General features: G+C 37.4%; 1 protein-coding gene across 35 annotated transcripts in view; it reads right to left on the bottom strand.

Annotated features, from left to right (window-relative positions):
• The window catches only part of ank3b (ankyrin 3b), a 171,185-nt gene that overhangs the window by 21,182 nt on the left and 122,316 nt on the right, over nucleotides 1–27,687 (bottom strand). For 23 of the 35 annotated variants that reach the window (XM_079596437.1, XM_079596461.1, XM_079596435.1 and 20 more), the window contains 15 exons: nucleotides 26,729–26,827; nucleotides 22,738–22,935; nucleotides 22,347–22,445; nucleotides 21,365–21,463; nucleotides 21,116–21,214; nucleotides 20,775–20,870; nucleotides 19,855–19,927; nucleotides 19,674–19,733; nucleotides 14,790–14,913; nucleotides 9,583–9,685; nucleotides 8,485–8,591; nucleotides 6,028–6,252; nucleotides 1,950–2,104; nucleotides 1,374–1,585; nucleotides 224–431 (listed from right to left, as the gene is read on the bottom strand). In XM_079596437.1, the coding sequence (XP_079452563.1) occupies nucleotides 224–431; nucleotides 1,374–1,585; nucleotides 1,950–2,104; nucleotides 6,028–6,252; nucleotides 8,485–8,591; nucleotides 9,583–9,685; nucleotides 14,790–14,913; nucleotides 19,674–19,733; nucleotides 19,855–19,927; nucleotides 20,775–20,870; nucleotides 21,116–21,214; nucleotides 21,365–21,463; nucleotides 22,347–22,445; nucleotides 22,738–22,935; nucleotides 26,729–26,827 (1,957 nt within the window). The remainder of the gene's footprint in view (nucleotides 1–223; nucleotides 432–1,373; nucleotides 1,586–1,949; nucleotides 2,105–6,027; nucleotides 6,253–8,484; nucleotides 8,592–9,582; nucleotides 9,686–14,789; nucleotides 14,914–19,673; nucleotides 19,734–19,854; nucleotides 19,928–20,774; nucleotides 20,871–21,115; nucleotides 21,215–21,364; nucleotides 21,464–22,346; nucleotides 22,446–22,737; nucleotides 22,936–26,728; nucleotides 26,828–27,687) is intronic. The other 12 variants (XM_079596466.1, XM_079596469.1, XM_079596442.1 and 9 more) reach the window with 3 other exon arrangements.

The following is a 27,687-nucleotide window of genomic DNA, read 5'->3' as shown; positions in this document are numbered from 1 at the left end:
GCTGGAATAGACTACATGACTTTTCAAATCTGAACACATTACATCATACATTTGTTGATTTAAATGTATGACAACGCATGACAAATGAAAACAATAGCAATGGAGCCTATTTATGAAAATTGCAAACACAAGTAATTAAAAGTGAAATGGGAGCTTGATAAATATTTAAAACGATTCAATATTTTATTAGACATTGTTATTGATGGCTATAAATCAATCCTACCAGTTATACTGCAGAGCAGGCGCAGGCTTGGTGTGGTGTCTCCTTTGTAGCCATTCACCACACCCTCTCCAGAGACTGGAGGCACCGGTATGATCATGGTAATGGGCTTATGGAACTTCCTCCTGCGAGGCTCCACTGTCACTATCGGGCTGAAGGTGGCACGATTACCTATGAACTTCTTCACAGCTTCATCTGGAACAGGTTGGGCCTGTTAAGAAAGAGCAATAACATTTAAGTGAATGTCAAAGAAGAACCATTTTTGGTTCCCCAAAGAACTTTTCAGTCAACAGTTTCAGTAAACAGAAAAAAAATAATTAGTGTGAAGAACATTTAAAAAATCTAAAGAATCTTTTTCAACTGTTTTGTAGAATGGAACCTTTTGTGGAATGGAAATGTCTAATGGATGTTAAAAGTTCTTAATTGAACAATGAGAGGTCAATTAAATGGACGTAGTAGTTGGAACAAGCAACCAGAGTAGTTCCCTGAGAACTAAATGTTCCCCTAGGTTGCATTCACACAGTGACGTCATTTAAGCACGGCATTCAACCATGTCAACAACTGGAGAATGGAGGATGCTGTGATCTGAGCTGTGTTTTTTCGTGATAATGGAACGTAGACGTATAAGTTATGCAATGGAAAGTGCAAAAAGGAAGGCTAAGAGCCAATATTCATGTTTCGTTTGGTCCCTTCAAAGTTTCGTTGCATTTCCTTCGTGGCGTAAAGGTTAAGCAGCACCTTGACCATGGCGACAGTCCATCTATCCCGGTTTTAAATCACGGAGTAAATTGGGTGCTGTTTCATATGGCATTCGTTCGGCTAATCAACATTCACTTCTGTCACTGGTTGTTCTTATTGTGCTGGGTTAGACCCTACTCTGAAGCTGGAGCTAATTTAGTTCCCTCAAAAGGCATTCCTAGAACTTAATTCGTTCCCAGTTCCTGCGGCGTGACCATGCTAATAAGTGGGTTCCTCTGCCATTAGTTATGAACTATGAAAAAGTTCCTCCGGTACAAATAAGCCCCTATAGATGTCAGAAAAGAACCTTTATTTTAAAGAGTGTATAGTCTCTAAATATAAGCTGAGATAGGAGAACGTATTTTAATATTTTAATGTACAATGGAAATATGGACTCATTTGGACCGTGATCTACCTGCAGTCCAACTCTGATCTTCTTAGTGAGCGCACCCTCAGGAAAAGAGGCCTGGACCAGAGGTACTGTCATGCTGGACAGGACGCCTCCCTCGGGACCCATCTGATTACTCTCCTGTTTGATCCGTGATACCACCGCAAAGTATTGTGGAAAGTCCTTCGTGATGATCCGGCAGATGCGCTTCTTCTCCAGATCAACTGAGCTGTCCAGCTCTATGGAGTACACCAGTATTATGTGAGTTTATTTCAGGAAGCATATACATGTATTTTACAGGAGCAAACAGATTGTGAGTGGTATTTGCCTTTGTCGTGGTGGTGTTAAATGTGTTGCAATGTGGTTGTAATTATTATGTAACATAAATGGTCATTTCATTTCAGCTTATATGTGTACATCATATGCCATCACTAAATTGTAGTATTTTGAGAAATATTGGCAATGGCATTATATCAGCCATTGACCATGTCCACTAAAACACCATGTCCACATTAACGCTCACTCACTAAAGGCTTTTCTGAATCTCATCGTGTGGACCGGCAAGGTCAATAACAGTGCGGTTTTCAATCATCATAATTTTACCTTCATCCATGCCATTGAGGAGCTCATTGAGGTCTTCAGTTTTGCAGTCATAATGATGCTCCTTCCAGGTCTCACCGTTTTCGCTTCTGAGCATAATGAGCTCTCGCTCTTTCACTCTCATGGACCCAAAATGTGGGATCTCCACAATCACAGGGCTGTGAAAACACATTGCAGACCTTTATCAGTGGAACTTCACACTTTAAAAAAGCAAGAGCGCGTGAGACACAAATGCTGATGATGACTTTAGTAAATGGCAATTATGTACATTCATGGAACATTAGTGCAAAAGAGGGGCACTTGGCAAATGCATCTGATATTAATACAGGTAAAGGCCACTGGTTTCCATTATGAGCCCAAGAGGACAGATGCAGAGATGATTTTAATGATGTTTTAGTTTAGCACAATGGGTTGTTTTTTTTACCAAGCGTCACTGCTTCATGCTTTGAAATTAAATCTTCCAAACACCAAGTAAGATGCAAAGTAAAGATGCACTGCACTAAAATCCTATTCTTAATCGGGTTCTTTGATTTGATTTTCAATTCACTTTCAGACAGTTTATTGCAAAATATTTTATGACCTGAATATGCTGTGATTATTATGGTAAGGTAACATCAAAATAGATGTTCTTGGCTTGATTGATCAAGGCTTGATAAAGGAAATTTGTATAAATGGGTTCAATTGTATTACAATGCAATATATTTGCCCTTTTGAAGCAAGCAAAACACCTAAACAGAGAGCAAAAAGCAAAACAATTGTCAATGGGGTAAATTGGTTAGAAATCAGAGATCAGAAATGCTTGTAAAAATGATCAAATACTAAGCACTCTTAGTGCAGCTTTAGAAATTCTGAAACCAATAACTTCTGTGGTCTTATTTCAAACATTATATCTAGTAATATGTTCTTATTTCCAGAGTCATTGCAATGAATGCTGTAGCTCAAATGTTAGAACTAATAATGCTGAGGTCAAGGGTTTAAATTCCCAGGAAACGTATATACTGACATAATGTACCCTGAATGCACTCAGATAAAATGAGTCAACGTAAGTTAATTGGTCCTAGATTAGAAGTACAAAAAATACTTTTTAAACATTTCCGTTTAGGTTTAAGATTCATTAGTATTATGTGGCTATGTATTTATGCTAGTTATTTTTGCAGATATATCAGCACTTTCTATATTACCTATTTAAGTGTGAGTTTTGCTTGTTCCAAGATGGGCATTTCTTGCAAACTTGGGGCACTTATTAATAAAGGATATGTCAATGAAACTTGCTTATCACAAATTAAAAGCAACCTGTTCTGGCCAGTATATGGGAAATGAAATAGCTAATGTTACACAATGGAAGGATGGAAACAGTAACATCAGACAAACATGGAATCATGGAAGAAAACATTTAATGTGTAGACAGAGAAGGTACCATGGGAAATTTCATGCCTAAAGGCCCCAGACTCAGACCCACTAGAACTGCGAGTTAAACTGGGCGAAATAGACACTAGACGGTGTAATCCAAATGACCTTACCCTTAAGAAACACTGATACCTTCTCTAAAAACGAAAAGGTCAAATGAAACTCTCTCTTAGCGTAAAAACACAGGGCTAAGGCAGCAGCCATGACTGCAGACACTCATGCTCACCAAGCACTGCATAACCAGCCCAAACAGCCAGTATGAGTCACTTTCAGCGATGTGTACATTCACTGAAAGCTAAAAGGAAAGGGTGTAGATGAACGTAAAGGAGGATAATAAAAGTAGTAGTTGAAATCAACATGAAGTGCTGTGACTTCACTAAGCACAAACTCCTACCCAGAAAATTTTGTTCCTCGTGGCCCGAGCTGCAGGATTCGGCTAATGTGGCTCTCACCCTCACTAAGAGGGGGGAGGTTTCGAGGAAGATGGAGTTTACTGAATTATATCCATGCAGCATTTAGAGGAACAAAAAGGAGGAACAACTTGTCATTCCTGCAGGATGGGATGCTAGCCCTAGTGTAGTAATGTCTTAGTGAGCTATTACTCACTCTGTTCCAAGTACAGCGGCTTGTTCCAAAACCTAGTGAGCTTTCTACATCTAATATGCGTCCAAAATGAAATAAATGAGTTATTTGGAACACTCATAGGCAACAACGCATACAAATAGGCTAGCACACAGGAGACCCGACTAATAATTGATTTCAGCAGAGTTTGCCGTTAGCCTGCTGCAAAGCTAACAGCGTGGTACTCCAATAAACAAAAATACATAAACACACAAATACTGGGTAAAAAAGTACATTTGAATTAGATTAGACTGTTTTTAGAATGATTCTTTCAATACGGATTGAATTGTATCGAGCTTTGTCTGCCATCTCAGTGTATTATGTGTCCGCATTGTTCATAAAGAAGAACATATATTTTGGCCAAAAAGTAGTAATTTAAGAAAGCAGCATAATCACGTTGCCCACTTTTTTTTTTCTTCCTTTATTCTTTTTTTTTAAGTTCTGCATCTGGAACATGCCTATGACAACTTAAGGTAAGACACTACAGGCAAAATCATTGTTTTTCATGTACTGGTCAAATTTTGCTTCCACAACATCAACTCTGCTCATCTTCAACTGGTCATCTCAACCATTAATGCTTGCATATAGAACAGCCTTCATGCATCTTCATCCCCTTTCACTTTTCCTTAATCTCTCCCAGTTCGAGCTTGTACTATTCTAAACAATGTCTGAAACTTTGTATTACCTGCACTTCTCGTATTTAAATGTAAATGCAACATGTCTTCTTTTAGACCAGTGGAAAGGAAATATCCAAAAATACACATTTAATTCTTAATTTTATTACACTTTATCTATTTGCGTCAGTAGATTTAAATTACAATATCATACTAACATATAATGTTTAAAGGCTGTCTAAAATGTATTTTAGAGTGAGAAATCTATGGAAGCTTGTTTCCGCCACAGAATAAAACATTGCGAGTTTATATCTCACAATTCTAAATTTATAACTCGCAATTCTGACTTTATAACTAAGAATTGCAACTTTATATCAAGCAATTCTGAGATTGTGCGTCAATAATTTCGAGACATAAACTTGCAATTGCGAGAGAAAAAAGGCAGAATAGTGAGATTTTAAAAAATCGCAATTACCTTTTTTTTTTTTTTTCTGTGGTGGAAACAATCTTCCATAGAAATCTTCACTGAAGTAGCACTTACATACAGTTGTTTTCCCATCTATATTCTGAAGGTTTTTACTCTGTCTTTGTTCATCATTCACCTGATTTACAGTATATAACATTTTATTCCTAAACATATGAGCCTGGTTTCACAGACAGGGCTTAGATTAATCCAGGATTAGCCATGAGTTAAATTAAGACATTAAAGTAGCTTTTATAAACTTAGAAAACTGGTATATTTGATGATTTAATGATGATTTATTTTTCCTGACAGTTGAAAGTATTTTCTGATTTATGGAGTGATAAAAAGGGATATTAAAAACATTTAACTCTAATATGTCAACAAAATGAAACGAGAATTTTGAATGTTCCTTTATCCAATGTTCACATTTCTGTTCTGAAAATATATGTAAATGAGTGCATATTTAATGAGATATTAATTTGCATATTTAAAAATAACATTTCAGAAAACTTGTAATATAAAAAGTTGTTTTGATTAATTGTTTTAATCAACAGTGGGAAGGATTATATCTATTATTTAAAAATTTTACTTTATTAACCTGTGGTGTCTTGCTCTAAAATGCTGTCAATGTAGGCAGCTCACCAGGTTCTGGAACAAAGCCAATATGTGTCATTTTAAAACACTTATTACTAAAATGGTGGAGCTCTTTCAGCAGTCCTCAGGATATTTACTAGGGAAATTTGACGACCTGCAGGATGTCATTGTAGGAAATAGAGAAATGGAAAGGGTAAAGTCAAGGTACATCCCTGAGTCAGTGTCAAGTACCAGGGCTTTGGCATGACAAGAATGGTGGGCGAAGCCACCCTGTGTCACTGCTGAAACACTTCACCGACACACACTACCAAACACAGAAGATGGTTTCCATGGAAATGATAAGGAAAAGCCGGAGTACAATGAGCAGGAAGGTGAAACCTACCCCAGAAACTGAGCCCCCGCTGGGCCCACCTCCACCAGCCTGCTCGCCAGCCCTTCTCCCTCCACCATGGGTGGCAGGCACGCCAGCTTGTGTCTTTTGACCAGACGGCACGTGATCCGCGTTGGCGCCGTGCACTTGCGGGGCGGGATGATGATGCGCATGCCGTTGTGGCGACTTCCTCGCATGGAACCTCCGCGGGCGTCCACCATGAAGCTCACTAAAAACCTGCAAGAGGAAAACGACCCGATAAGAAAAGATAAAGAGAGGCTCAGCAGAGTTGAGTTGTCCCATGCTGTGGTAAAAACCCACTCGCAAACAAATTTCAGAGAGAAAATTAGAGGCGAGGATGTGATCTGGGATCATTCCATGCACCTGGTGAGAAGTTAGTGAGGAAGAGAAAGTTTAAACACAGTTACAATTAGTTTACTGTAAAAGATCAGAATTCAACCAAACTGTTAAGGTGCGACAATCTAAACCATATATTATTAAGATCTTTCTTCAGCCAGTTGTGTTGTATTAAAGTCCCCCTGTGGTGAAAATCAAGCTTTTAATGTTGTTTTATGTCTATGTGGTGTTTTTAATATGCTTTAAGACAAACCATGTGTAAATTCATAACACCATCGCTGAGTATTTTCTCTGTAAAACTGCAGTGAACCAAAGACAGTCTCAAAAACGCAGTTTATAATCTCTGGTGTTTCTGACGTCACAAACTACCTTGAAACCAATCATGTCAATGTGTGATCGTCACCGAGTGGATCTCTGAGCTGGTGCGAGTGAGAGGAGGCGGGGCTAATTTTGCATATTCATAGAACTGCGTATACTAAATGAGGCAAGGGTGTAGAGCTACATTCAAGCTATTTTAAGGCATGAAGATTTTTTTTCAAGGAAAAAAAACGTTTAGATATCTCATTTTGGTGAGTTTTAAGGGATACAATTATTGACTACAGGGGGGACTTTAACATTCATTATTGCTATACTGAAGTCACAAAAAATAACGCTGAATGAAAAAATTTAACGTCATAGTATAGATTACAAGAAAAATTCTTAAGTCTTAAGTCTTAAGGACCATTTAGCTTATGAAGATGTTATCAAATAGTGAAATACTGATATCAGTCTGGGTTTTGTTAGAGATAGTAGATCATAGAGACCATTGGCATAGTGATAATTATACAATCTACATTAGCTTGTAGGCTGGATGTATACTACAAAACCTGTCAAAAACAAGTCATGGTCATTGTTCATCCAAATCTCAAAGAAATAGTAAGAAATTATATTTTTCCAAATTCAAATGAAACCTATTTTTAGAACCAAGAAGTTGAGTTAAGAACAGCAATGACAAACACAGGGAGGAAAAACTGTGATCACATGAGCAACTGTCACCTGTTGTCGTACTGAAAGAGTGAGGGAGAAACGCTGCAAAGAAACAAGTGAAAATATGGAACAGGGTAAAAAGAAATCATAAGAGCTTCAATATTAGCACAAACACAAAAACATTCCTTTATTGAGGTCTCTATTAATATAAAATACATGGAAGATCAGGAAGGGAATATTAAGGTCATTAAAGAATAAACAATAATGAGATAATTTAACGCAATCTCACGGTGATCCTAACTATTTTACGTTTAGCTAAATTGGTGGCTAATTCGTACAATCTCATTCTTACGTTTTCGTACGGTCTAAACCCCAGTGATGGATGGGTAAGTTTTGGGGCGTGGTCCTTCATAATGAGATTCGTTTTAAAATTGTACGTTTTTTTGTATAAAAATTAAATGGTACTAAAAAACGTAAAAAAACCCCTGAAGGTATTATTACTTAGACTTAATGTCTAATGTTAAAGTTTGTTTTTAGGTTTATGCTCTTTGGAAGCAGGGCTTGCCGACATCTTGGAAGTGACGTGAAATGACGAGTCTCACTAAGGTTAGGGTTGATCGAGTTCACAGCTCGAATGTCCGACTTCGAGTGGCGTTCCAGACATTATTTCTAAGAACGATGCGGGAAAAATCCAAATTCTGAGCTGTCTGGAACGTGGCTTTAGGGTGTTCCATTTAAACCCACTGCAAAGGTTCCACCATGAGACAATGTAAGCAATGACGTACGTCCGAGTGAACGAGATGGAGGAAAGTTAGCGAGGGAAGGGCATAAAAAAGTGGAAAAGTGGCCAGGGCTGCACGCGGAAGTCCACAGAGCTTTCTGGTGGTGAAAATGACATCACGCAGACAGTACACGGACCTTGGCGGAACGCGGACAGCCGAAGTATACTTTGGGCAACAGGCGTAAATAAGGTACTTATTCTTCTTAGAATATATGTATATTGTTTCAGTTTCTCATCCACCAAAAATGAAAGTAACAGCATACTTCTTTATTCTCATAAATGAGGATTCATTACCACTTAAGTTTAGTGATCCGAACAAACCATTATTCAACGTATAAGAATAGTCATGGTGATGCTGGCCTTACCCTGAATGGACAGGGCTGGAGACCAGGTTCACGTTGTCCATAGTGTCCGGAGTCCAGCTGTAGCGTCTCATTGATTCTGCGTTGTAATCTTTTGCTAAAGCCAGGTGCTGAAACACAAAACAAGCTCGTTCAGAACTGAACAAACTACTCATATTTCCATTCACTGCGGTTCTGTGGTGAACCATGGCTTTTACAATACTCTCATATGAGACTGAGGCTCTGCTCTCTGTAATTAACAACTCAACCGCACAATTATCACTTCATCTTGTGGTTTATGATGACAGTGACAATCAACAAAACAACATGCGGGAGAATTATTTATAAGAGGTGGGAGATAATGGAAGAAAGTCCCTGATGCAAGACCAAAACAGCCAAAACAATGTAAAAAAAGCTAAGCTATAAAAATAAGAAAAAAACGAGACAGAAATGGAAGGGAAACCAAGAATCTGGCCTGAAGAGCAGAACATAAACGAACAACAACAAATGCATATTGCAGAGCAAAGCTCATGTTTGCATTGGTTTGTGGAATAATAAACAATGCAATTGTTGCAATTCCTCAATGCATTTTATACCTTATAATGAAAGTCAAGAAGGTGGGGTATGTCTCTACAGACCCCCTGAAGCATTTGAAGAGAAGAGACAGATTCTGAATCACTCCAAATGCACTGATCAACAGTGACAGACAAAATGACTTGAAGATCCTTTCTCTGACTATAAACTTTATATGGCGTTAACAGTATTGTTATAAAGAATACTGTGGCAGTACACCGGTGGTAATAGATGGTAATCATTAAGTTTTGCTATATACAATGGTACTAAGCTTATTTACATTTCATGGCCTTATCATGGTAGGCCTACTTAAAAAATACTATGCCATTACTCTTCTTAGTGCAAAAATTGTATTTCCTTAAGAAAAATAGTTTCTAGTTTAGAGTTTGCTGAGCTTATATGAAGGAGAGAACATTGTGATCTGGGTGCTTTTAATTGTTCTAATTCACAAATTATGAACTTTAACATTTTATAAAGACTCAAAAGCAACTTAACTGACAGCAAAAGGGCAACAGAGAATCTGAGAAGTCAAGGAGAAAGAGGGCGTACCGTGTCCTTGTTTGGCGCCAGGATCTCTTCGATCATCATGCTGTCTCGGGCGAAGGAGCTCCGGTTCAGTGTGTTGGACCTATCCGAACTGAAGGAGCGCAGGCTGTTGGCATTTACATTAATACCATACAGTGCGGGGGAGTGACAGTGATATACACACAAAACACACAAACACAAACACAAAAACATTCATTATTGCATGCAACTTCCAGGGAAACTGATGCACAATAGCCAAAAACAAGGATCAAACCCACACGAGAGACATTTGTAGTGGTGTGATGGTTTAGACATTGAGAGAAAACAGGAGAAAAGTTGTCTAGAGATGAATTCACAGATGTGCAGATTGTTATGACTTGATTTGGAATGACTTAATGACTGAGACAAAAACTCTGCGCAAGACAGCTTTTAAACGTTAAGCAAATTGATCCTTCACTAAACCCCAATTTAGAATGTCACTGACCAATCCTTCCAGAGCTGTTGCCACATACTGTGGTTACACATTATCAGACACACGTTTGCTCTTTTCTGATGTAAATCTAAGGAGCACCTGCGTGTTTGGATAGTTTAAAATGGAATTTTACAGAAATGAACCAAAAACCACTTTATTGGAAAATGTTATTGCCAAAGAACTTATAATAGTTGGGAAGGATTACTGTAAACATGGTACTTTTTTTGTCTTTACAAATATTTAAATACATCTTGAAAAGTTGATGCCGTGAATTAAACTGCCCTTATTCCTAAATAAACATGCAGAACATCAGTAAGAACACCTACATTTGCTTCAAAGTAAATTCAATATTTCTAACTTAACATATTTTAATTTATGCATTTATTCATGTCACTGTGGTGTCGATACACAGATGTGCAAAATTCCAGCCAATAAAATAAATTAATAATTTTAATAAAAAGTCGAAAATGTTATGGCTGATAGTCTAAATGGCCTGTATTAAAATTATTTTCTATTTTATGTACTACAAAATAACACTTATTTATTTTAAATATTTCAAGTGAATTTAGGCATCGACATTATAATGTAGATATAAATGGATATTCTTTTTGAGATTAGCTAAAAATAAAATTGAAAAGTGTTATTAATCAATTCAATTTAACTTCAAATTATGAAATTATTAGTTTTTTATTTTTAGATCAACTTTGTCTTTAAGCATTATATGATGGCAACAGTGATCTAAATGTAAAAATACAGGGAAATATTGAAATATGCAATACCACCAAAATGTATCCAAACTTGACAGATAGTAATAAATACATATTTATTCGAAAATACATATTTATTACAAAATTTTAAATTTATTCAAAATATGGCAGATTTGCTTTGCACTGTTGGGTAACACTTTACTTGAAGGGGTGTGCATAAGACTGACATGACACATGTTATGAATATGAAGGAGGTTTTATGCATGTTTATGACAGTTGTCATAAACATGCATAAAACCTCCTTCATATTCATAATATGACATTTTAGAGATGTCTTTGTCATGACAACTTGACATAAACCAATACATCATAACCTGTCTGTGTCTTGGTAATGACAACTTGACATTACCAAGACAACATTATGTATATAAATGTTATTTTAATGACAAATTAAATTTGTACCACTGTAGTTGAGGTCAAGAAAAGTATACATGACACTGTTATAAAATAATTTGACAGAGTATTAACACTTAATGACATTTTAATGACAAATTCAATTTGTACCACTGTAGTTGAGGTCAAGAAAAACATTCATGACACAGTTATAATGGCCAATGTCAAAACCAATCACATGACAGTTTAATGTAATGGTAACCCATAAAGCTAAGTGGTTTCTTAAGTTTGATAATGAATCTGCTATATATCATGTTTATGACATATTTATGACAGGTTATGTTGTCTTGGTAATGTCCAGTTGTCATGACAAAGAAACTGACTGGTTATGATGTATTGGTTTATGTCAAGGTGTCATGACAAAGACATCTCAAAATGTCCTATTTGCATTAAAAATGTCATAATTGAGCGAATGACGTAATGACAGTTGTTATAAACATGCATAAAACCCCATGTGTCATGTCATGATTATAAAGGTGTAATGTCAGTCTTATGCGCACCCATTCAAGTAAAGTGTTACCCAATGTTACAATGCATTTCAGCATATATAATAATATCTGATACATTTTGGTACATTTGACTGAAAATCACTCTGTTCATGAAAACAATTCACATTGTTAAAGAGTAACAGTAATCAAGGGGAAGAGCTAGCAAAATGACAATTATAAAAAACTTAACTGGATTTTTTTTTTTTTCGTGACTTTAGCCTTTATTTCTATTTACAATAAGGCCAGGTGCATTAATGCAGACTGAGCTAGCACACACATGCTCTTTCCTAAGGCTGTGCCCAAATCAATATGATATCAATATGGCTGTGCTCAGAAATCAATATGACGTGGCGGTTCTCGGTTCGGGGCAAAAGCTGGCACTGTATGGCTACTGTCTTGTGAACATGTACTGCGGTCTGTGAGTTTGCTAAATTAAATGGATGAAATTTGATTCAACTGATGAGGCTCTTCATGCATCCCTGGAAGCTACATTGAGAAACTATTCGGTACAGTAACTGGAATCAAAGGGACAAAAACTGAAATGTTTACGACAGTCAAACCTGAGAAAAATCAAAACAAAAAAAAAAACACTTGAGGTTCACACACCAAACTGTCAACATAAACCTAAAATTGAAAACCATGAAAACCAATTGAAACCATAGTCCACGGACAACAAGAATGTGTATTCTTCATCAAATGAAAAATAATGTACAAAGCACAGTACACAACAATGGTTTCAAAATGACTCGGGATAAGGGGTGGAAAGGGTCGGAAGCATCATGCCCTCTTACCTGACTTTAGGACTATGGTGAGAGTTTAGAATGAAAGAGGAAGAACAGAGGAAATTGAAGGGAACAAATCAGAAATGCAGTGGTTGAATGAGACAGGCTCTGTGCTGCATTGTGATGAATTAACTAAGGATTGTTTTACTTTTTAATTCATTAGGATACGATTTTAGACAAATATAGAATACCCCCAAACACTACAGAAGTTATTATGAGATATGCATATATCTCAAGCAATTCTCTGTATGGCAACTGGAGAGACGACGTGATCAAGAGACCCTCAGTTTTAGAGAAACACTTTCTTGTGCCTGATCGTTCAACCTTTATGATCATAATGTTTATGGTGTTGCTATAGTGATATGATGATAATTCATTTCTTGTTAAGGCCGATAACCAAAAAAATAGCAAATAAATAAATAGATGCCAAAATTAATACTACTTAATTTAAAAAAAAAGAAAAATGACCCCACCAAAAACCTACAATAAGTAGTTTGTATGCTACAAGAGAAAATATTAACTTAAATACATTAAATAGAAAAGTAAAATAGAAAGATAAGTACTTAAAAATGTTACAAATTAAAATGGCAGTGCTATAAAGTATTAGAGTAAATGTAATACTGCTTTGCAGGTTTACTGAGTATTAAAATATTAGCAACTTTTACTCTGTACTTAACTATGTTTTTAAATAAATAAATACATTCGTGATGGGTAATGGGCAATTAGGCAATTACTCACTACAGTTTGCATGTCACCTAACTTTTTCTGCAGCAGTTTATTTCTGCGACAACTGAAGTGATATTGCCATCTACGGGGCATTGAAGGTACTATACCTTACTCACCTAAACTTAAACAATGCTATTTTATGCGAATGTGAGTGTATTAGCCGGTAGTTGTGAATCTCAGTTGTTTCACATATGAGATGAGGCCAGCATTTAATGTTACATTATTTTATTTATCCGTCATATTGAAGACACCTTTTTAAAGGATATTGCTTTACTTATGCCCTTTTTGAGCACTTGAACTAAACTAAGATTTAAGAATTTGTAGACATGTGTGTTGGCCTTGATTATTGCAATATTGAAGTGTTCAGTTTCATTCTGATTTTAGAAAATATACATGCGATTGCTCTCCTCACAAGTTGTTCACTGGCATGTCTCTTATGTGTTGAGGACTACTGCATCTTTGAGCCTATATTCAGTATTAGTAAGATACTTGAGTACTGTTGAAATCAGATGCTTTAAAAATTTTACACAAGTCGTATTGGAATAGGTGACTTGTAACTTAGTCATTTTCGTTGTAAGGTATCTGTACTTTTACTCAACTCTTTACACTTCTGTAAAATGGGTGAAAATAATTAAATATGAAATATTTGGCAATAAATATCCTATACAACACTAATACATTAAAAATAGCCACAGATTATTTAGTCGAAAATCAATATGGTGCATACATGTGTGGTACGATCCCTTAAAAGGAGTCACATGGCATTGAGCATATGACATCCAATCCCTGCATTTCTAGCACATGACTCTTGCTTTCAAGAGACATCATTGGCTTTCAAAGGATAAAATCCACTTTATATATCATAACGTTAAGTCATTAGATGAAAGGTGTTCTCTCTGTGACAAATGCTCAGGGCTGTTATTGAACATGATGGTAATTTCCTGTTATGAAGCTCGCGTGTAGTTTGAAATCTCACTCAACCCTGTCGATTATTGAACGCTGTCAAACTTGTGTTTGTCGGAGGGAAAATCCCCTGAAGCGAGTTACATGTAGGTTAAACATTAGCTATGGCCTTCTCACTCAACAGCACATGCTACTGAATCAAAAGATGACAGCAGGCGGCCAACACAAAATGCAAATAAAGAGTCCACAGCCTTCACATAAGACAGGAATCAGGAAATAACAGCTGGGTACTGCAGCCATGAATGCTCTCCATTCAGAATTCATGAATTCCAGCTCATTTAGATTATAGTTCTGTTCATTTAAGGTGAATGGTCTCCAAAACACCTCATTTTGTGTTTTACAGAGAAAAAGAAAGTCACATGAGAATTTGGGTGTACCTTTAAATGGCCTAATGTTTTCTCCTATCTTATGTCTGACAAATATGCATTACATTAAGTTTATTAGTTTGTTTGTATTAAAACTGCGTCATCCAAGTGGGTGGAAATTTGCAATTTAAACATAAATCTTAAATTTAAGTCTAAATATTTTTGGAGTGCATAAGATCTACAACGTTCCATTGTGTATGTTTAGCTGAAAACAGTGACAGATGAAGTGTAATTTTAATAATAATGTAGAAAGATGTCAAGAAAAGGTCCGTTACCTGGCTGTGCGGGCTCCAACACTGAATCCCACGTATCCCTCCTGCGGGAGAGAGTCGTCTCCGAGCTCGCGCAGGTCTTGCGGTCCCAGGTACTTGTCCGTTTCTCCTGTCATCGCATCCTCACCTATCAGCAAAAGAAAGAATCACTACACCCTTCAGAGGAGAAAAGACCCTTTACAGCAACACTGACCCTTTAAAGTCAACATGAACGGCATTCAAAACGCATTTTCCCATTTTTCTTTGGAAATAAAGTGAACTGATGATTCATAGGCAATAAGAGCAGGATCAAAGTGAATAGGGAAAGTTTTGATTTCATGTTGGCGTTAAGAATGAATGGCTGGATCAAATCAAAACGCCCCCCACAATCCCACAACAATCACTGGCATACTTCCCAAACTCTTTCATGGCTGAAGATTCATGCAATCTTTGTTTAGATTTTATTATTATAAGTACAGAAATGTAAGCAAGGCACTTCGAGAACATCAATACCATATGTTCCAACTAGCTCATGGTACCATAAATCTGTTTTTAATATGCATCTATGACAAGATTCAAACCGGCCATACATCTTCAGGGAATGCAGTTAATGGACACTCCAGCAGAGCAGTGAAGTGAGTCACAGAAAAAGCTACAGCTAATGCATAGAAGAGAGAGGAAGACTACAGTCACACTGCAAGATCAAGAACCCAATTAAGATTTCCTCATTTTTGGGAATGATGTTCACATGATCTACATGTGGCTCACATGTGACACTAATGTATTCAGTATTACAATACTCTTACTACTACTACTAGTAATACTATATATATATATATATATATATATATATATATATATATATATATATATAGTAGAATTATCATATATTATATCATACATTATATTATATATATATCGAATTATATCATAGTTTAATATATTGAACTAAGTTAATATATTCATAATTTATAATAAATCAAAAACATTTTTTAATTTAACATATTAAACAAATATTTGTAAGTTTCTGTATAACACGTATAATACATTATTTCTATAAGACAATTCCAATACAATATGCAAATAAATGTATGAAAGATGAGCAATCATAATTCAGTATACAAACAGATCATGACTATAGTTCATCCATTTTGTATACTGAACATAGCAAAACATTTAAATCTAAATTTCTTTTTAAAAATATATACCATTTAAAAAAGAAAGGTAAAAAAAAAATTATTTACACTGTAAAAAGTAATAACCTGCCATTGTTACCAAGCTATTTCTACCTTATTTCACCCATAAAAATTGTTTTGTTGGCATAAATTAATGTTTATAGGTTGGTATAGTGATAAAAACCAGTTCATTAAGATTTGATCATTTTTAGGTTCCTTTTTTTCAGTATACTCAATAGCCAAAATGATTCACAAAAAAAAAAAAAGTTTGAATGTCTGTTTGTTTGGGCTGAATTGCATGCTTAAAGTTAAACACAAAGTTACAGATTTAGAACAAACCCTAACCAGAATGTATGATCTGATTTTAATCGGATTTATTTCCACTTTTGCAAGTGGCCCAAAATAAAATAAAATAAATGTTCTGTCATGTTATTTGTTACGGGCCACATGCAACTACGCTGTGAATGCAGGTTATGAGAGAGATTGTGGCGACAGAACATTCCAACATGGTCCCCCCCCCCCCCCCTTCCCCCCTTTCTCCTAATCACCCTGGCAACCACCTCCCCCCCAAATCAGCCCCATGGAACTGCAACTTTCACTCTCTTTCATACACACACACACACACACACACACACACACACACACACACACACACACACACACACACACACACACACACACACACACACACACACACACACACACACACACACACACACACACACACACACACACAGATATTTACACAATTTAATTGTGAAATGTCCTAAAAAGAACCCATGTCTGTGCAGTCTCTTGCACAATAAAACGGTTCACTAGCAGCCTGAACACTATAATTTAACAGTTGTGACTGAAAATAACACACACTTCAAAAATAAATATTACAAACTCAAACTAACCCTTCAAAATCAGGTTTTAGCAAACTTCTGGTGACAGTTTTGTAAGTAAACTATGCACACACACACACATATCATGTCTCACACTTCAGCTTTAAAACGATCATGTTGTGTGCCTTTGGACAGCGTGATCAAATAAAAAATAGCAGTTTGTGGAAAAACAAGGTCTCTTACGATTAATTGCCAAATCCATCCTTCATCTTCACACCAGCTTTAAAAATATTTACAGATCCTCTTGGTCCTTTTTCACTACCAGAAGCCACTTCCTCAATCCGGTAAACTCCACACAGCACGATTATTTCCACATGTTCACTACGGCCCTGTCCACGGTGTCTGAAGCGATCCAGTCTCTTCTTTCTGAGCGCGTGTTCACACACACACATACACACACCCCTCTGCCGTAGCCTGACAGGACATTCAAACGGTGAGGGGCTGGCGTGAGCCTGATCCGTGTGAGGTCATCACGGGAGCGAGGTAACACTCGAGGCAGTTTCAGAGCGAGTGTGGCAATGGGATCTCGGCATTCCTCATGCCTCAGGAGCCCCCGACTGGGGTGGGATACAATAGATGTGGAAGGGGGCGTATTTCTATGGTAATTTGTGCTGGTGCTGAGGTGCTCTCTGTAATCAGACCCTGTACAACTGAGGGATCACAAAAGAGCCCTTCTACAGGCAGCAGAACAAATAGTAAAAAAGGAGGGAGACCAACAAAAAACCCCGCCTGCCACCTGACCACGGGCCCCTGGGGACAGCGTTCAAACTCCAGGAACTCAAAATCCTGTTCCATATGGGAATCACGGAACACATTGCGACACCTGTTTATAATCCCAACCGTGTTATTCCAGAATACAATTGAGAGATTTCAGATAAATGCAGATCAGCATTGAAAGGGATTTTACAACTAATTTGATCTAGCTTTAACTTTTATGTCATAGTGTTATTTTATACTCTTACAGATTGGAAGCAAAAAAACAACAGCATCTGATTCACAAACAAATGATTATTTTAATGAATCAGTCAAAAAGAATAAAAAATAAATCTGCAATTGAACCGTTAAAGTTGGCATGAAAGGGAAGCTGCAAACGGCTTTTGCTGTGAAGAACAGGTTGCTGGAGGGGAGAGGGTATTTTTTCGCCCTCGAACCAGTAAAAAAGTCATCAGAGAAGAGAAGAGATGTCATTGTGAAGGGGAGAGGAAGTTATTTTGATTAAAGACTACGAGGACAAAAAAGAAAAGAAAAAAAAGAAGATGTGTAATCATTTATAATAAACACTGAAAAACACAAATTGTCCATTTTGATGGGTACCGGAACCGGAATTGTTGAGGATTTAAGGTCAACTGTTCTCATTACTATCCATTGAGAACTTATTAGATCATGGGAAGCGGGCATTCCATACCAGAATGTAGCCGAACCTAAAGTTTGTTGCAATGCAACCAAGAAAATGTGTATTAAGAATGTGAATTGGGTCAATTTTGACGGATGAAAGCATGTGCTAAATGAATAAATGTAAACATTGGCTTTAAATGCAAGTTACCCGCGATGTTTGCCTGGGATCTGAGTTATTAGCACTGCACATCACGACCGGATAAACAGAGCTGAGCTCTTCCACTCTGCCAAAGAGAGCGAGAGAGAATCAGATGGAAAAAGCGAGCAGCGTCAGCAATGTCGAAAGGTTTTATGCCAACCAGACGTTTGCATTCAGCTGCCAATTGGTGATGTGAGCAGAATTGATTCATTCCTTTTTGTCAGTCCAAGATATTGTAAAAGAGACATTTTCATACAGAAACTGAATGTCAGAATGTTGAGAGTATATTCACATGAAGTGTTTATTCAGGGTACAGAGGTGTAATATGTAAATAAGAAGTCATGCGAGTTATGGTTATGTCAGTTATGCCCCGGGAGTATGCAGGGATATAAGTTTACAGAAACTAAACACCATGCTTCAGTCTCTGCAGGGCACACACACACACACACACACACACACACACACACACACACACACACACACACACACACACACACACACACACACACACACACACACACGTTTTTAGGGGACTTTTCATAGACATAATGATTTTTATACTGTACAAACTGTATATTCTATCCCCTTACACTAACCCTACCCCTAAACCTGCCCATCAGAGAAACCTTTCTGCATTTTAACATTTAAAAAATACATCACGTAGTGTGATTTATAAGTTGCTTTCCTCATGGGGACCAAAAAGTGTCCCCACAAGGACAAGGATTTTGCATATTGACATCTTTTTAGGGACATTTTGTCCCCATAATTTAGGGTTATATAGTATATATAAAAGCAAGCATAAAAATGCATTCATAATCATAACCATCACGTTACAGTATCAATTAAATGGATACACAAAATTGTCATTCATGGCACTGACTGGCAAACTTCTATTCAATCCTTTAGCTTACACTGAAGCTCTATGGGTTTTGACTGCAAAACAGAAATGGACCGAGCCAAACAAACTTCTGCCCAATTATCTACAAGCCCAGACTTTTGAAGAAAACAAGTCTGTCCAAAGAGGCTGGAATTACCAAGAGAGTATGTGTGAAATTGTAATTATATGTAGAGATGTTAATAGAATAGCAAAACCAAGACTTAATATGCAAGCCAATGGAGATTTGCATATTGAGGAATTTCATATTCATAAAGAGTAGCCTAGCAACTAGTACAAAGCCATATTCAACAGCCATGGAGTGAAAAGAGTCTATAACACAAAAAAGACTTAAGAAGAAGATCTGGTTAGTTGGAAAATGTGAAAAAAGAAAAAAGGCAGGTGCTACAAGAACAAACCACACAAAATAAGAGATACCTTCTTCAACATCTGAAATATAGTCCTCATTGAGCATTTCAGGCACATTGGCTCTACGGACTGTGTAATTTAAATAAACAAAATGTTAGAAATAATATGTAAATGGCCAAAAATAAACTTTCATGAAAATTCACTACATGAAAACAGTAACCACTATCACGTAAAAAACTTTTCTTTTTACCTTCATCATCTGACATGTCCAGAACCTCGTTCATTGTTTCTGGAACATTCATTTTATGTTTCTCCGTCACTGTCTGCAAACAAAGAAGAAGAAGAAAGAAAAAAAAAACATAAAAAGAAAGATGCAATTGTAGAAGTGGCTTAATTTTGCTCTGTGTCAAATATACTTAAATCATGTATTTTATTAATGCCATTATTTTATTATAAGTGAAAATAGCATATTTTCTTAGCGATAGATACTATTTACTCTAAGTGAAAATAGCAGCATTTTCTTTGCAATAAGTGTAAAAAGTGATTAGATGCTATTTATACTTTTAAATAGTGGCAGATATTATTTGCACCTCAGTCTTGTCGTACATTAAACGGTATGCAATAATAACATTGTACATGATTATATTTATTACAATTATTAAATAGATGCCGTTTATTGGGACAACGCAGCAACCCCTAACCCTGACCGATAAACACTTGATTATTAAACATACGTTACACTTTTCTAATATTTTCTTCATTTTTATTGAAAATAAATGCCTTTCCGATTTAATATGTGATGAGAAAAAGGAGAAGAGAGTTCAACAAAGGGCAGATTAGAACTCGGGACAAAACTTTCTGCCACGCGCCTTACCCCTACTCTATTGCTACTCTTGTCTGGACCAACCAGACGTCAGTGGGCGGAGTAAGTGTAAATAGCCTCTGCCAACCAGGCGGGCTATTAGCTCTAAGTGTAAATTGACACGCCATTTATTATTTGTATGTAGCATTCTTTTTTTGTCTGTGACACTATCACAACAGACCCGCAACCCACTTTTATGCTGAGATCCACCAGTTGAAAACCTCTGCACTAAAGCACCGTTACATCTGGTGTACAGTATCCTGCAGAATTTATATATTTAAAATATGTTATGACACAAAGTCCCTCACCACAGTAGTGTGCGTCTCCTCTGTCACGACTTTGAGCGTGTCGACCACAGAGATGTAACCCAGGCGCCTGGCAATAGCTAAGGCCGTGTTTCCATTCTGTAGGTTCAAGAAAAAGGCAAAATCAATGCAGAGATCATCAATGTAGAAAATAAACTAGAACTTTACGTTTTATGACTGCTGTCTGCCTGCACTTTCAATGTAAGTCAATGGGATTTTTTGCCTCTTGTTTCAGTGCATTAGGCAAAAATCAGCCTGATTGCTTAAAAAGTAACAGCAAACTTCTCCGTATTCAAATTTATGTTTTGAAGATGTGCATGAATTCAGACTTTTGTGACACTCACCACTGTCAGCTCATTAGGAGAGGCTCCGTGCTGCAGCAGAAGGTTAATGATGTGTGTGTGACCCTGCTGAGCAGCCTGATGAAGAGGTGTGTATCCATTCTGAACATGAGAGGATTTGAGAGAAAAACTGAGAGATTAAAACTTTCCCACCAGTAATTAGAAAAGTCAGTTCTGTAACAAGAGTGAAAGATAAAGAAATGCAGTTACTCAGCCTCACACACTGCTTTCTCTCAACATTATTTCAATAACCTTAGTTTTGGCGTTGACTTGAGCCTGGTTCTTCAGGAGGAAGTGCACCATCTTCACATTGCCATAGTGACAGGCGACGTGCAGGGGTGTGTATGCCATCTGAACCAGAACACACAGACACACATTACTCAGACTTCTGTTTCCGGTCAAGCACGTTCATTTTTCACACATAAAAAAGGGCCATAAAGCTTGTCTGAATCAGCAACAATAACTACTGTAGGAGGGCGGAGTAATAATAGACATAATAAGCACTTGTTCTTTATTATTGCTCTGCATCATTCCCTGTGCTGAGAGTGTGTTTTCTGTGGGTCATTGTGCTGTCGAGTATTGATCTGTGTGCTGTTGTGTGTCTCACACTCTCTGAACATCTGAGAGCCGCACTGAACGACCTTGAGCCGGGGCCGTTCGATGTTTATACACGAGTGACCAATGAGGGGACTGGCCAGACAGAGTGTGTGGATGTATGTGTCGCATATCTATCTGTCTGTCCCCACAAGGACAGTACGATTCCCACGAGGTAAATGTATTAATAAACATGCTAAATTATGCTCATTGGATACATGATAAATGTAAACATGCTAAAAGGTTTCTGCGAGTTATGGGTTTAGGGGATAGAAAATACAGTTTGTACAGTATAAAAATCATTATGTATGTATATTAAGAAGTTCCCAGAAAGATAGCGAAACCTAACGTGTGTGTGTGGTTCAAGTATTCCCTACATTGTGGAGACAAAAATACCAGAAATGTTTGATCTTGTGGGGACATTTTTGGTCCCCTTGAGGAAAACAGCTTACGAATCACACTAAATGGTGTTTTTTTTTTTATGTAAAAATGCAGAATGTTTTCTATGGGGGTTGTGTTTAGGGGTAGGGTTAGGACATACAATATACAGTTTTTGTGCAGTTCAAATATTATTGTCTCGATGGAAAGTCCCAATGAAACATGGAAACCCAACATGTGTGTTTGGGTGTGTGTCCAATACCTTAGTCTCTGGGTCCACTGTGGCACCATGATTAACCAGCACTTCTGAAACATTGACCTTGTCCTCTTGAGCCGCCAGGTGAAGAGGGGTCAGTCCACTCTGACATAAATATTCATCAACCAATTTAGTGACATAACTGCACAGATATGACACATCATGCAGAAATTAATCATCCATCAGTGTACGGCATACTAACGGAGCTGATAATAAAAGTAAATAAGGTCAATTTGGATTTTGACTTCATTAGTATAATGAGGTCATATGGATCTTTTCCTGTTACAAACTTCACTCACCCAAAACCAAATTGGAAGATAAATGAAAAATATATATAATACTGTTGAATGTGCTCTTTGTGGAGTAGCGTCGTAAAGTAACTGAGCTGATTTTTCACCTTGTTCCCCAGATTGACGGCGGCTTCACGGGCGAGCAGGAGCGTGACCATGTCAACGTTGCCCTCCTGGGCTGCCAAGTGGAGAGGACTGATGCCCTGGCGCGTCGCAGCGTTGGTATCAGCTCCGTACTCAAGCAGCGTGGTCGCTATCTCCATCTGGTTCTTCTTGGCAGCTATGTGCAGAGGAGTATAGCCGTTCTGGGAGAGAAAGCAAGTGAAGGAGATCATAATAAAAGGATTTCTATGAGCATCCAGACAAAAAATCTAAATAACAATGATAACAAGCGGGAGCTTGTCCAAGATCACCATTTACTCTCAATACCCTTTGAACTTTTCAACAGTGTAAACAGTATGGAGGATTGGTGTTAGGCACTGAAAGTACAGAAATAATTATATTGGGCCCTATCTTTCACCCAGCGCAATTGACTTTGAACACCGACGCATGTATCATTCCTATTTTGCACCAGCGCACAGCGGACTTTTCCCTCCACAGACGCACGCCGGTAAATTAGGAAATGAACTTGCGCTCGCGGGGGCGGTTCAGCGCAAAGAGGAGGCGTGTTCCGGCGCAAAACTTCCCTGGTGCTATTTTCCAGTTTTAGAAAGCAATTGCGCCACTGACCAGGAAAAAAACAGTCTAAAGACAGTGGCGCGTTGCGCGTTAGTGATATGGTATTTTAAGGGCGCGTGCTTGGCCATAATGTAGCGTGTTAACGCGCATCCACTTTGATTCTCTAATAATTATAAACAGACGCAGCAGTTTTCATTTTTGCAAATCATACATTATTACAAGGAAAACTATTAACACACGAGGGAAATCATTGTTGTGTCCGTGAAGATGTGAAAAAGATCTATCTAGATAAAAAAAAAAAAAATCTAGATTAGGCTACACATTTACCCAAATTATACGCCTGTTTAACCAAAGCTAATTTGGGTGGGTTTCTCCCATCATCCCCAATGTCACTTCTCTGTGTTTTACGGCCCTGATGAGAACGTCGCTCTTCTCGGCTGTGAACCGCTCCTGGCGTGCGCTGGCAAATCCGCCGTTATAATAGCGATCCGCCATGGAACAAGAGCGCCTGCTCTTAAAGGGAATGTGAGAGGACGCTCTGATTGGTTTATTTCACGTTACGCCCAAACCACACCTATGAATAATGAAGCTACTTCAGACCTTTAGATTTGCGCCAGGCGCAAGAGGCATTTATCCCGCGGGAAAATAGCAACAGCGCCGGGATCCGCCGACAAAGTTACTTGCGCTTTGACACTTGCGTTTCAGATCGTTAAAATAGGGCCCATTAAGTTATAGTAACTCTGTCTAAAAACAGACTCTACTAACTGCAGTTAAAGCCATTACTCTGTATTTCTCAACATTGTTGCTTTAATGATTGCTAGTTAAATTTGGAAAATGTCTCTTTGGAAAATGTCAGACTCTTTGACAAATGGGTATTTTTCCAAAGAAAACCAAATCGTATCTTCATCAATGCTTTCTGAGAATTGTCTACTCTGAAATGTGCTATACAATTACATTTGACCTAACTTGACTTGAAAGGTAAACCATTTAATTGTACAACAATGATGTGCTGGACCTACTGTATACATTTCTCATGTTGCCTTGTGGCACAGCACTAGAACAGGGCGATATTTCGAATAATCACAATATATTCAAAATATTAATTTGCATCATCGCTTAATGTTAATGGAATCCATGCGAGGCATTTTTCTATATTACAAAATGAAAATAAAAATACATAAGTACGGTATAACTTCAAACTAAGTATTGAGGAAAACATTTTTACTGTATTTTACAGTATTTTTTGCTCGTCCAGCTCTACAGCACTAAGCCACATGCTGCCAAACCACTATAACCACACTAAAACCTTAGATTTATGACATTTCCAAAACAGGAACATGTTGACAGCAGCGTTTTGCTTCTAACCTCACAGATTAAGAGTGGGACGATGGCTGAAAGGTGGAGAATAGCAGAACTGAGCATAAGAAAAAAAAAAGATCTTGTTTCTCAACAGCTATAGCGAATACTGAGGTGTCAGCCAGTGAGGTCAACGGAGAGCCGTCCTATCCAAAACTGTGAGTCAGTTAGTGCTCTCCACATGCCAGGTCTGGCTGCTGTTCGTTGTGAAGGAACAAAGGCAGTATCTGGGTCACTGTATTTGTTTAGGGGTTTACACTGAACCGTTTCAGGGTGGACAAAACAACACAAACAGTTGAAAAGCATGAAAACATGGACTCTCTATTCAAGCTCAAACAAAACACTGTGGAAAAAAACTGACTGTTATATTACAGATGGGTTTGTGAATTAAGACTATGAGAGAGCTGGTTCATTAAACTTTCAGATCTCTAAGCTCCGTTCCAAAAGCGGCATATGTAGACAATATTGTATGACATCATAGGCTTATTTCCAACATGATGCTGTTAAAAAAAAACATTATGCTGCTTCTAAAGAAACTTGTTTTGATTCTGATGAAGCTGAATCACATATACTAAGTCATATAATTCACTCATATTGACAAATATTGATAAAAATATGACAATTTACCCAATATTTTTAATGCTATTTTTATACTCTTACGAGTGTCACGTCATTAGCTTAGCAACATGCTAACATCAGTCCCTATAGCGTGCAAGAGTGCCCTTCTACTTTTTCAGAGGCGTTTGTTCTGGAAGTATTTTTCCATAAATTTCTCCCATATGTATATATTTTTTAAAATGTCTTTATTAAAGTGTTATAAGCCATGAACCAAGCTACATTATCTTAAAAACATAAGATGACAGACTAGATAACGTAATTTGCAGTGCGTCATGGGAGTGAACAGAACTAAAGAGCTATTATGGCTCATTTCGCTTGCCTCTGATTGGTGGAATTTAATGTGCATTACATTACATTATGGGTAATGTAGTTTTTCACCAAAAATTTGGCTGTTAAACAAATATTTTAAAAATATGTTGAAAAAATTATGTGGACTGACGGCTTCAACAGAAGTAAATACTATCCATTAACAACCTCACATTAGAGCGTCTTTAAGGGTTTATAAGTTATCGTTAAGAATCAATTCCTCTATGGAGAAAACAAATGGAGTTTTTATTTCTGGAACCCGACTGTCCCAGCATTATATTTTGAGTTAGAAGGACTAGTTGCCTATATAGGTAGTAGACAGCAAGTCAGCAAGGTTTTAGAACTACATTTTCATAGATGAGTCCAGGCCTCGTTTTTGCCATCAATGGTATTTTCAACGCAACCAGCTGGAACTTGATAAAAAATAATTTTATGCTTGATGCTTTGAGTTTGCAGTAATTTACTGCACAGTTCACAGAAGGGACCAGAAGACCATAGAGAAATCATATGACAAACCCTAGAAGCACTTGTTTTTTTAAAGGGGTGAGCAGAAACAGGACTGCTAATTATTAAAGGCATAATACACATTCATTAAAGAAATAATTCAAGTTCTGTCATCATTCATCCGTCATTCATGTCATTCCAAACCTGCACGACTTTCTTCTGTGGAAAGATGTTTTAAAGAATGGTCACGCTGCTCTTTTGCATGACCAATGACTTTCAACCTCCACAAAGACTTTGTGTTTTTTAAAGAAATAAAGTCAAACTGGTTTTCTGATCCTGATTTGAGGATGAATAAATTATGACAGAACTTTCATTTTAAGGTGAACTATCCCTGAGCAATCTATCAAAACAACATCAACCACAGAAGTACACAGTTTTCAAGAACTTCTTTTCAAAGCAATAAAAAGCTTACCATCCTCTGAGGTTACAGTGGGTGGACTAGAAGTGAAATGGCAAAAAATGACCAAGAAAGTAGGGTGGAGGTGGTTTTGTGTGAGCATGTGTGCAGCCGTTTGGTCTGCGGCCATATTTCTTCATCACTTGTGTGTGCGCATGTGGTTGTGTTTGGATGACATTTGCATCTGCTAGTTGAGATATTGTGATCAGTGCACAGATGCGGTAAGGGTTTCCTGATACCTTTGCTGCTGCGTGTGGGGACGCTCCTTGGTCCAACAGGAGGAGGGCCACTTTCTGGTTATCGTAGTGTGCAGCAACATGCAGTGGTGTTAGTCCACTCTAAAACACACACACACATAGATAGACAGCTATTATTGGCTGTGAGCTCAAAGTTGGGGTGTGTGAAACAGCTGCTGCTATAAATCAATCAGCTTTTAGCTTTAGAGAGTAAATTTAGCCAGTGCACATTAGCGAATGAAATCTCTGACATGTCTGGAAAATGATAGTATGTATCCAGATAGCATATAAGCGCCTCTCCAATGTGTGTTTTCATCTGGAAGATGTCGTTTTAATGCATTCACAAGCTGTCAGAAGCAGATTTATGATACAGAATAAAAGTGAATATAGCACTTCCAGATGATCTCTACAAAGCAAGCATGCTTACTGGGTAATAGAACTGTATAACATTTCACATTGCAGTGACTTTGTTTTTAATGATAAGTGAGCTGTGTATTTATAAGCAACTACACAAAATATTAACATTAAGCACATCTAAGCACGTCTTAATGGTGCAGTCACCATTGATGTTGTGTTTCATTCACTTCCATTTCTACATATGCAGATGCATGAGAGTTGGAATGAGAGTTTACTTTAAGTGTGATGCAAAAACTATAAGATAATTAACATACATTTATGAGTGTACATCTGTCTATTTGTCTTTGAAGCACAACTATTATGTCATATGCCAGCATATGTTAGCATGCTGTTACTTCTTTGAATTATATATGATTGTTTGTTTGCCGAGTTGGAAAACAGATGTAGTCATTTTTAGACATTACACAAAGAAAGAATGTCTCTCACCCAAAATCCCTCCTTTCAACAGATGCTTAGAAAGGAACATTTCTTACCATGGTCATGTTACCACACCAGAAACCGAAGGATGGCCGTGATGACATAAACTCATAACATAAATCCTGTAC

This window comes from Phoxinus phoxinus, assembly GCF_949152265.1.
Source record: "Phoxinus phoxinus genome assembly, chromosome: 21".
Lineage (NCBI taxonomy): Eukaryota > Metazoa > Chordata > Actinopteri > Cypriniformes > Leuciscidae > Phoxinus > Phoxinus phoxinus.
Note: the sequence above shows the minus strand (reverse complement) of the source record. Positions and strands in the feature narration are given on the sequence as shown.